Source organism: Hakea prostrata, chromosome 6, assembly GCF_041222555.1.
Source record: "Hakea prostrata isolate BN-2017 chromosome 6, UWA_Hpros_2, whole genome shotgun sequence".
Taxonomy (NCBI): domain Eukaryota; kingdom Viridiplantae; phylum Streptophyta; class Magnoliopsida; order Proteales; family Proteaceae; genus Hakea; species Hakea prostrata.
The window spans coordinates 34,429,833-34,441,514 of NC_142605.1; the positions used below are offsets into that span (position 1 = coordinate 34,429,833).

Below are 11,682 nucleotides of genomic sequence, written 5' to 3' on the forward strand. Positions count from 1 at the left end.
TTATCCATCTTCTTCTATTTTTCCTTTGTTATTACCAACTACATTGTCTTCCAATTTTGATGTTCCAAAGACAGGTTCTAGAGGTTCCATGGAGCTATTGGATGGCTGTTCGGATGTTAGACTTGGTACACCTATTGCTGATTCTTTAGATTCAGCTCCTGCTCTTTCTACTGGTTCTCGACGCATCGATCAAAACATTACTTTGGGATCAAATACTGCTGTTCCTAATGATGTTACTGCTGGTGCATATATTCAGTCTGAGAATGTTGTTTCTTCAACAGAAAATTTGATTCCTTTTTGTACTGTAACTAATAAGGACACTGGATTTTTTGATTCAGCAAACTGTTTAAATAGTTTCCCTGGGCAGTTAGTTTCTATGGATTTAAATGGGCCTGCTGCTTCTAGTGTTATGAATAGGCCTGCTGCTACTAGTATGTTACATGGGCCTGCTGTTCCTAGTGTTATAAATGGGTCTGCTGCTTCTGGTGTTATAAATAGGCCTGCTGCTACTAGTATGTTAAATGGGCCTGCTGTTCCTAGTGTTATAAATGGGCCTGCTGCTCATAGTCCAGGAGCTTTAAATGATAATTCTTTTAGTCCAAATCATTTACATGAACATATTACACTTGGGCAGCTTTTCACTCCATCACATTTATCTCCTACACATGCTTCGGTTGATAGTCATACGTTGCTCAATGAGTTGCCACTTCCCTCAATGCAAACTAGGTCTCATCCAATGGTGACTCGATCTCAAGATGGGACTCGTATTCCTAAAATTCCTAAGAGCTTCTATGCCACTAAATACCCCCTTCCTTTGGCTCTATTAGTTGTTGGATCTTCCGATTTGGAGCCAACTTGCTATAGTCAAGCTTCTAAATCTTCCGTCTGGAGACTTGCAATGGACAATGAGTTTAATGCTCTCCTTGCAAATAAGACTTGGATTCTCACACCCTCACCCTTGGATAGAAGGGTTATTGGTTGCAAGTGGTTATTTGGCATCAAAAGGAAATCGGATGGGACCATTGAAAGACACAAAGCTCGTAGTTGCCAAAGGGTACACACAGGAATATGGGCTAGATTATGATGAGACTTTTAGTCCCGTTATCAAACCCACCACTATTCGTATCATCCTCACATTAGCTGTCTCCAAACACTGGCTTGTTCGACAACTTGATGTAAATAATCCCTTTCTTCATGGCAATCTCGAAGAGGATGTTTATATGCATCAACCACCCGGTTATGTTGATACTCGGTATCCCTCCTATGTATGCAAACTACAGAGATCTCTTTATGGACTCAAGCAAGCACCTAGAGCATGGTTTCATCGTCTCAGCTCTTATTTTGTTACTCTTGGGTTTACGGGATCTAAGACTGACTCGTCTCTTTTCATTCGTCATCACTCATCTGAGCCTCTTTATGTGTTGATATATGTTGATTCTTCATCGGCCATTGACTCCTTATTACATTCACTCTCTTCGGAGTTTGCTCTCAAAGATTTGGGCCCTGCACGGTTTTTCTTGGGTGTTGAGATGATTCCTATGCGCAATGGTATTCTTCTATCTCAACAGAAGTATATCTATAGTCTCCTAACTAAAGCCGGATTGACTGATGTCAAACCGATCTCCATGCCAATGACACTTGCTCACCATTTGTCAAGTTTGGGTGGCAAACCCTTATTGGATGCCACGCTTTATCGAAGTCTTGTTGGTGGGCTCCAGTATGTAACCCTTACAAGGCCTGATATTGGTTTTTCTGTTAACAAATTATGTCAGTTCCTCTCTTCTCCCACCGAGGATCATTGGGTTGCTTTAAAGAGGTTGCTTCGGTATCTCAAGGGCACTATTCTATTTGGCTTGCATATTACACCCTCTTCCACCTTGTCTCTAGAGGCTTACTCGATGCAGATTGGGCAGGGTTCCCCTGTTTTATGGACTCTCATATAAATATATGATGGACCTGATTTATGGGGTATCATCAAACTTACTTTAATAATGCTAAACCTGAACCCAACCCGACCCTATCAATGCTGATTATTTTGTAACTCAAGCCCACCATTTGGTTTGAAAAAATCGAGCTAGAATGAGACCGGGTCGGGCCATGCAACGAAGTTTTGTTGACACCCCAGAAAAGACTCTAGATGTAACCCTAAATTTTTTTGGTAAAAGGTTGCAACATTAATTAATTAGTCTTAAGTAGGTGGTGAATTATACGTCAGAGTAATTCTTGAAATTATTATTTACATTTATATCCATTATTTTGTTTCTGTTTGTCCTTGGGACCGTGGGTTTTTTTTTTAATTATTATATTTTCATATAGAAATACTAATTGGCAATTATAAAAAAATATAATATGTTGGCCTCTCTAACCTTTATTTAAAAAAAAAAAAAAAAAGAGGAAATGAGCTAAATGCCCAAAATACATAATTATATATTTTATATCTTTGCTTTCCATAACTGCTGGATTTAGAATATCATTGTACATGGATTCTTCACCAATCAAACCGATAATTTAAAATTTGAAACAATTCTTATCTTTATTCTTTTTCCGTTTTGAGTTTTTTCAACGTAGAACTCCTGATTAATTCGAATTCGAATTCAAATTACTAATAACCTCTAACTGAAATTATAAGAAACCCTAACTTGTATCCAATAAAGATAAACACGTATCATTTCATTGAATTTTGTTGACGGAAAAAGCTCGACGACACGACAGTGGCAGAAAGTGGTGTGAAGCACATGTGAAGACTGAAGAGGGGGTGACTTACATGATTACCGACGATCTGGAGGTGAAGCCAATGTCTACTACCATCCCTACTATTACCTTTCTTAAGAGAGATGAAGTCAACGTCGGAGCCTTGGAAGATAGGGTCGTTCATTTGGGCATGGGAAGAGGTAATTCGGAATCTCTCTCAGACAAAGACAAAAACACAAGTCCCGTTTTTCATGGGGGTAAGAATGCCACAAATTGGTTAAATCAAGAACACCAGCCAACTAACTCCATTCACAAACAATTCCATATTTTTACTTTCAACTGGAGAAGTAAATGACACTAATCAAGGTTTACTAATTAATACCTTAGACATGTGGAGGAGCTCCTTGGGACCCACATCACTATGGCCTTCAGCAAGTTCTTCAGCAACCGCCGCTTGAATAACAGCCGTTGCAACATCTGCTGTAATATGCCTAATACTGCAAGATGCAATATAATAATAATAATAATAATAATGTCAATACATGAATAAAACCAATTCCATTTAGAAGTTCACATCCATATCAAGCAGAATTAACTATCACAACCTCCATTTTAGTTTATCCCAAAATACCAAGACACCTAAAAGGTTGCAAAGCGTAACAAGTTACAAAGGATAGGTAACCTGAGAAGCACAGGAACCTTAAAAACCAATAAAATGAGTTTTGCTTTTATATATATATATATATATGTATCCATCCTCTCATTAACATAAAGAAAACCCCTAATTTACTCGTATGGGCCACATCATGTGGGTGAAATCATTGCTCAGCAAGGCCACTCCACTAACATTAACTCTCACCCATCAGACCAGGAAAAAAACTCTTAAAAGAGGCAAAACCAGTGAAAGCAGATCATTTAGTATCTACTGAGAATGCAATCATCACTCAAAGTATTCAACAGAAAAAAAAAAAGGTTGTCATGGCACTCCACCTAAATGACCTCATTATTAATAATTTATTTCTAGAACAAAATCTCATTCTTATGTGTGCAGGCCCCTCAATCTCGTTGCTGCTTCATTTTGGTACGTTTCAAAATGCTCCATTTGGGGTTTGAGGGATGACACGAGGATTTAAGTCAAATCTTTCCAAGGTCTGTACCTGTTGCAATAGTACAACTTAACCATTGTGACAAGGCACCACCACAAGTCAACCAATATGATAAATGGTATGTCTAATAAACTGTACTTTTAAGAAGCCAATCACGTGATTAGGGGTCGGATAGGTTCCAAGTTCACTCAAAATCGACCAAGATTGATCCCACAATCCCTGTTAACCTTATCATTCCACCTTGGGACTCAGATGAAAAAGGTGCACAGCCCCACTGGGCGGGAGTCTGGACAGATCTGACTGAAAGTTAACCAGGTCAACTTTGTTGATTTGTTACTCTGAACATTGCTAAAGAGTCTGAAACACTTTTTTCCTTCACAAATGGTGTGACCAAAGTCTATAGCCTGAAATTCAAAACTAAAATTCAGAGTATCACAAACTATATGGCTGATCTTTCATGAAACCTATTGGGAAGGAGCTTTTGTCTTCAAGAGATGAATTAGGAACATTGTTATCTCCTTCTATAATAACTTGATATAAATCCCTTTCGTTCACTCTAAGTACAACACTTAAAATGGTCAGGGCTTCATAAGGTTTCACTCCTAGTAAGTATGAAGGGACACAAGTTGGAACCCAGGACCTCTTTGGACTTATTACATCTACTTATGAAGTTGCCACCACTGTGCCAAAAGCACATCCACATATAGTTACCCTCAATAGCCTTAATGTGCAACCAGCAATTTGAAATCTTTTAAATACTCTTTTCATGTAATCTTGAAGAAAACAAAAAGAATTCAAATATCTTTTCATTTATTTTTGCAGTTTACATTATTTTAGTTTTTATGCCTGCAGGATTTTCAAAAATTACCATTGCAAGGTTGCTCTATTGGTAATGACCAATACCTTTTAGCAAAAAAGTCTTGGATTGGACTCTCGCTAATGATATATGTAATATCCTCATCCCGTGTATATAAAAAAGCATTTGTATCGAAAAAAAATAATAATTCAAAACTCTATCTAATTAATAACAAACTCAACCAATAAGGTAGTTACATTATTATTATTATTATTATTATAATTTCCTTTCTTTCTAGTACACAGGTAGCTAGACTTGGTGGTGGAAGACATCTAACCTATTTTATGGCATAAAATTTGTATCTTTTTCCTTAGATATCATAATAATGGTGGGTTGGTAGTCTGGTAGATATGTTTCTAGCACAATAATGGTAATCTTTTATGTAAAGACAATAAGGCTAAAAAAATCTTAAGTTCGAATCTCCGTCTTTCCACACTTTCAGCCCCCTCCTCCCTTTCTCATCTCCTGAGCCTACGACCCCAGCCCTTATGGGATTTGTTGGCATTTTATGTATTGATAAGATTACAAGATTCATGACACTTTAGGATTCAATTAATCATGTGAAATCAATGTCAAAACATAACTATATGATCAAAATAAAACTCCATTGAGTCAAATTCGATCCATTGATAAATAGAGGTATCCAAAACTTCTTAGAGGTTTACCAAAAAAAACTCTCTTAGAGGAAGACTTATAAGATTCAACTACATATAATATTCTAATCTAAAGACACTCCTTGAATTTATTATAATCATTGGATTAGAACACTGTGGCTGAATATCCTATGAGTTATTGGGTACATATTGGAAAAGTCCCTCTGGTTCAAACTCAAAATTGAGGGAAGATAAAATACCAAACGCAGGAAGGCATTAGGCTTAAACAACATGTGAAATATACCTACGATAATGTTTACGATAATTTTATCCTTCCCCGTATTAGATTAAACATACTTAGTTAAATATTTTCTCCGGATCCACTCCAATTGCAGTCTCAACCCCCTAATAATTTCTTAGATCAAAATTCAATATCCAATCCCATGCATGAGAAACACTATCATTGCAACTGCCTCATAAGGATTCTCTCCTTTATAAACTCCTAAGTTGTTACCTTCAATAACCTTAATTTGCAACCAACAACTTGAGATCTCTTAAATCCACCTTTGGGTGTAATTCTGAATAAGGACTCTCTTTTTTTTGTTTTTTTCCCTTGGATCTGAGGTCCTTTCAGCTGGTTTATGAGCACCTCGACTACATCCTTAGGGAGAACTTTATATAATCCTAATCATTAGATTAGATGAGTACAAGTTCCTCTCCCTTTTTTTTTTTTTTTTTAATTGTAAGAAGCTCAACAATATAATAACTTAGTGTCCAGTAATGGTGAATAGTGCTTATGTAAAAGCCTATAGAAATGCCTGATGTATTATCATGTACTTAGGGCCTGTTTGGTTACATGAATCCAGAGATTTCAAATCTCTGGATTCATGAATCTGAGAATTATACTTGTTTGGTTGTAAAAATCTCAGATTCATGAAATCTAGAGATTCACATTTTTACACTAAAAATGTGAATCTGTAGATTTATGGGTAAGGGGTGAAATCCAGAGATTTCAAAAAAGCTATACATTTGCACATTTACAAAAATCATATCGATCAAATAGTTTTTTAGGATGAATCCACAGATTTCATTCCACAACCAAACATCTAATTTTATAAATTATAACTCCACAAATTTGAAATCTATAGATTTGAAATCTCTAGATATTTGAAATTTCTAGACTCATGTAACCAAACAGGCCCTTAAATATACAAGAAGCATTCAACTATAGTCTATCATGTGGGGGGGGGGGGGGGACTCACCTCTAATGGATTCCATTTGAATGTCTTACACCAGAAAATTTATTCGAGTTGTGTTCGAACATGATGATCCACACCTCCATAACATTTGTCTAAAAACCCAAAAATAAAAACAAAAGTAAAGCATGAACTAAAACCCTAAGGATACTTAATTACTTTTTTTTTTTTTTTTTGGTATTAGGATTTCCACAATTTCCAAAGGGGGTCCAAACTTTGTGATATCATATGACATAACATCCCCATTCCCTCTATATATAAAATCTTCCCCCCAAAATAAATAAATAAATAAATAAATAAAAGAGTCACCTATACATGTGTTAAAGAGTATCAGTTGCATATGGATTCTTTCACTGAGGTTTCCATGTGAAACTTGTACTCATCTTCCCCTACAATCTCTCACGAAACCTAAGAAATCCCTAATCATATAGGATTTTCGTAAATTACAAATTCTTTTCCCTTTTTCTTCACAGAAGATGGTCAAACTGGGAGAGAGAGGAGGATCCACCGTGAAGCCTCAGTAGAACCTTACTTCTTCTTTTTTAATCTCGTTTTCCTTGTTCTTCGTTGTGTGAGAAGGTGAGTTTTCACAGCACTTTTACTTGCACTCACTAGTGTTCCTATGGCAACTGCAATGAGCTTAAAGCTTGTAGTGGACAAGGAAGTAAACAAAGTACTTTTTGCGGAAGCAGGAAAGGACTTTGTGGATTTCCTATTCAGCCTCTTCACCTTACCACTGGGCACCATGGTCAAGCTCCTTTCCCCAACCCAAACAATGGCTCCAGGATCCATCGGGAATCTTTATTCCAGCGTAGATAATCTGGACAAGCTTTACATAAAACCTAAGATGGATAAATCCCTGCTTTTGCAACCCAAGATTTATTCTGGAGGTAATGATCAAGCGCGAAAACTGCTCAGCAGCGAAGGCAATAGCATAAAACTGCTCAGCAGCGAAGGCAATAGCATTTATAGGAAGTCGAAGAGCAAAAAACCGACGAAGCAGCCGATCTATTACCGGTGTGCAGATATTACCGGAAGTCTTTATTGTGGCAATAATGGGGGAGTTTCTTTTGGCGCCCCTTTCACGTCCACCGGTATTACCTTACATTGCAAGAATTACAGGACCAACGTAAAGGGTACTCCGTGTGGTTGCTGTGGAGTGAAGATGGTGACCGATGAGAATTCTATTGCAGGAGAAAGTGGTGGTGGTGGTGATGGTGATGGTGATGGATATGCGAAGGAGGGGGTGACTTATATGATAACTGATGATCTGGAGGTGAAGCCAATGTCTGCTATCTCTAGTATTACCTTTCTTAAGAGATATGAAATCAAGGACCTTGGAAACTTGGAAGATAGGGTCGTTCATTTGAGCAAGGAAAAGGTAGAAAAGTAATTAATTCAGAAATCTCTCTCTCTCTCACATAAACACACAAACACACAAACACAAGTCTGTTTTTCTTTTCATCTCTAAGGTTGAGGTAAATTAATTCTTATTCTGTGAACAGGGTCTGGATTTGCTGAGGGCATCACTGCAGTCAAAGTCTGTTCTTACGGATGTATTCCTCCTTGCCAAGAAAAGGGTTAAAATGGAATCTTGAACTGCGTTTTCTCTACAAGTCTGTTATAGTTTAGTTGATGAGTTGTGTTCGTTACTTTTATGGCAACAGGCCTAATTAATTTGCTTTTTATTCTCCTTAGATATTCAAAATTTCTTCTTATTAATGGATAAAAGATCTATCTAGACTCATTCAGAGATGTGCATGTCTATCAATCTTGATATAAATTCACCCACGGCCTCTCTACCACTGGGTGATTTGTGTTTCAATTATGTTCTGCAACAGTAATATCGAACTAAAGTGTCTGATCAGTTCTAAAGATTCCTTGATCAAAAATTCCAATATACCATGCACCGACAATATCATTCCACTGCCTCATAAGAAATCACTTTTTTTTTTTTACAGTAAAAGTAGTAACTATTTCACAACTAGATCAACTAAAATTAATTTTAAATTTTAAAGTTCCATCCTTGAACCCTGACTCGTCCCTAGATACTGTAATTGAAACCCAAGTCCTACACAACCCTGTCAATCAAACACAAGACCTCTTGGTTGAGAATTGATAATCTTACCAACTGATAATCTTACCAACGCGCTACTGCGATTTTTATGTTTTAAGAATAACTTTAATTAGATTAAAGTAACATAGGCTCGGGTCAGTTGAGCTAGGCCGTGTTGGCCTGAGGGCTAAACCCGAACCCAAGCCCACCCTTTGGTTTGAAACAATCGAGCTAGAATCAAACCGGGCTTAGAACAGGTTTGGGTCAGGGAAGACAACGAGGTTTTGTTTACACCCCCTATAAAAAAGACTCTAGATGTAACCTTAATTTTTTTCCATTATTTTGTTTCTGTTCGTCCTTGGACAGTGGGGTGTTTTTTAATTATTATATTTTCATATAGAAATAATAATTGGCGATTATCAAAAATATAATATGTTGGCCTCTCTAACCTTTATTTTTTTTAAAAAAATAATAAATTAATAAAAGAGGAAAAAAGCTAAATCCATAACTGCTGGAGATAGAGTTAATGAGTCAAAATTCTTTTTATACTTTAAAATTATAGATCTTAAAAGAGTGTAATTATATATATATATATATATATATTTTTTTGAAACCATTCTTATCCTTATTCCTTTTCGGTTTTGAGTTTTTTCAACGTAAAACTCTTCGATGAATTTGAATTCGAATTCAAATTTAGATTGCTAATTCAAATTACTAATAACCTCTAACTGAAATTATAAGAAACCCGAACTTGTATCCAATAAAGATAAACACGTAGAATTAATAAAAGGTTTACAGTTGAAAACTCCAGAACTCCACGCCCATTACTTGGAGGTAGGTTGGTAACCACGTATCATTTCATTTGCATCTAGATCTATAGAGTACCGTTTGACATTTTCTATTTAAGAAAATTAAAATCAGATTTAAACTGTATCGACCTTCTCAAACCAACCTCGTCTTTCTTCTTCTTGTTTACTCGTTCTTCATTGAGTGAGAGGGTGTGTTTTGAACAACACTCTTTCACCTGCACTCGATCACCAGTTTCTGTTTTCTGATGGCAACAGACATGAGCCTAAAGCTTCTGGTGGACAAGAAAAGAAACAGGGTCCTCTTCGCTGAAGCAGGAAAGGACTTCGTTGATTTTCTCTTGAACCTCTTCCCCTTACAACTAGGCACCATAGTCAGGCTCCTTATCCCAACCCAAACAACGCCTGGTTCCATTGGGAAACTTTATTCCAGCGTAGATAATCTGGACAAGCTTTACATACAACCAAACGTGGATAAATCCCTGCTTTTGCAACCCAAGATTGATTCTGGTGGTAATGATCAAGCGCAAACACTGCTGATGCAGCGCAGCAGAGGCAAAAGCAAGTCGAAGAGCAAACAACCATCGAAGCCGATTTATTATCGGTGTCATAGGAGTAAAATTCGTAATTTTAGAAGTTGCAAGAATTACGTGAGCAACATAAATGGTGCTTCGTGTGGTTGCTGTGGAAGGAAGATGACGACGGAGATGAATTTTGTTAATGGAGAAAGCTCGACAGTGGAAGCAGATGCTGGTGGTTCTGGTTCCGCCGTCGAAGGAGGAGAAAGTGGTGCTGGAGGTTATGTGAAGGAGGGGGTGACTTACATGGTCACTGATGATCTAGAGGTGAAACCAATGTCTGGTTCTATCTCTAGTATTACCTTTCTCAAGAGATTTGATGTCAAGGACGTCGATGCCTTGGAAGATAGGGTCGTTCGTTTGGGCATGGAAAAGGTACTTAAATTCATTCAGATTAATCTCATACAAAGACACCCAAGACAAGTTTGTTTTTTATTTTATCTCTGAAGTTGAGGTTAATTCTTATTGTGTGAACAGGGTGTGGATTTGCTGAGGGCATCACTGCAGTCAAAGTCTGTTCTTACGGATGTTTTCCTCCATGGCAAGAAAAGGGCTAAATTCGAATGCTGAACTGCGTTTTCTCTTCTCTCTTTGTGATGGTAATCCTGTTATAGTTTAGTTTAGTTTATGAGTTTACTTTTATGGCAACGGACCTAATTAATACTCATTTTTTTCTCCTTGGATATTCTAATTTTACTTCAGAACTGAAAATCCCTTGGCGCTTCCTTTAGAAGCTCCTAATAAAGAGCATCCATGTAGTTTACCCTCGTTATCCTTAAGCTGCAACTAGCGAATTTAAAATCTCTGAAATCTTTCTTTGGTGTAATTCTGAATATAGTCTTTCAGAAGAATAATAATAGATTTGCCACACCAATCGATCAACTATTTAGTTAAGAGTCTGCTAATGATGAATACTGCTGCTAAAAAAGCGTATCCCTTTTTTCTTTTTTTTTGGGATTTTGGTGAGGGGGGAGCAAGTATAAAAGGCCATCTCTGTTAGAGAAGTATGATGAATTGAACCATTCATCTATAATCTATCATATGGGATTCACCTCTGATGGATTCCATTTAATGTCCCACACAGAAAATCCCTGGACTTGAGTTCGAAGATCCAGACCAGTACCTCCCACCTTTATTTGCAAAAATTGAAAATGACATTGGCAATGACCTACACCTATTGATGAAAAGGTCATAGATTCGACTTTTCATGGTGGTAACTGGTAAGTGTAATAATCCCCACCCCTGTATAAAGCTAGTTTCAAGAAATAAATTAGGAGCACGAGCTAGAAGCCTAAAAATACTGAACTGATAAGAACACTTCAGCTGCACCCACCAGTGTCCCTCTTCTTATGGCAACAGAAATGACCTTCAAGCTTATGGTAGACAACAAACGCAACAAGGTCCTCTTCGCTGAAGCAGGAAAGAACTTTTTGGATTTTCTCTTCAGCCTCCTTCCCTTACCACTGGGCACCATAGTAAGACTCCTTAACGAAACCCAAACAACTGCTGGATGCATCGGAAACTTTATTCCAGCATAGATAATCTGGACAAGCTTTACATTCAACCAAACGTGGATGAATCCCGGCTTTTGCATCCCAAGATTGATTCTAGTGAAATCAAGCGTAAATACTGATTATGCAGAGTGGTTTGGAAGGCCTAAATAGCAAGTCGCAGAGCAGACAACGAAATCGATCTATTACTGGAGTGATCGGAATGAACATCGTAATTGTGGCTCTAGTG

At 37.3% G+C, this 11,682-nt stretch overlaps 2 protein-coding genes across 2 annotated transcripts; both read left to right on the forward strand.

Moving 5' to 3' along the window:
• Positions 1 to 7,124: 7,124 nt before the first annotated feature.
• Positions 7,125 to 8,100, forward strand: LOC149013557 (uncharacterized). Its single transcript, XM_089157738.1, has 2 exons — positions 7,125 to 7,883; positions 8,008 to 8,100. The coding sequence occupies exons 1-2, from the start codon at positions 7,125 to 7,127 to the stop codon at positions 8,098 to 8,100; spliced, it is 852 nt and encodes a 283-aa protein (XP_089013864.1).
• Positions 8,101 to 9,624: 1,524 nt separating this feature from the next.
• LOC149013558 (uncharacterized) lies at positions 9,625 to 10,512 on the forward strand. Its single transcript, XM_089157739.1, has 2 exons — positions 9,625 to 10,317; positions 10,420 to 10,512. Exons 1-2 carry the CDS (start codon positions 9,625 to 9,627, stop codon positions 10,510 to 10,512), a joined length of 786 nt encoding a protein of 261 aa, XP_089013865.1.
• The last annotated feature ends 1,170 nt before the right edge of the window (positions 10,513 to 11,682 follow it).

Coding starts and splice junctions, on each gene's coding strand:
- LOC149013557 (XM_089157738.1), top strand. CDS start 7,125: ATGGCAACTGCAATGAGCTTAAAGCTTGTAGTGGACAAGGAAGTAAAC. Junction 7,884..8,007: donor TTCATTTGAGCAAGGAAAAG/GTAGAAAAGTAA, acceptor TTCTGTGAACAG/GGTCTGGATTTGCTGAGGGC.
- LOC149013558 (XM_089157739.1), top strand. CDS start 9,625: ATGAGCCTAAAGCTTCTGGTGGACAAGAAAAGAAACAGGGTCCTCTTC. Junction 10,318..10,419: donor TTCGTTTGGGCATGGAAAAG/GTACTTAAATTC, acceptor TTGTGTGAACAG/GGTGTGGATTTGCTGAGGGC.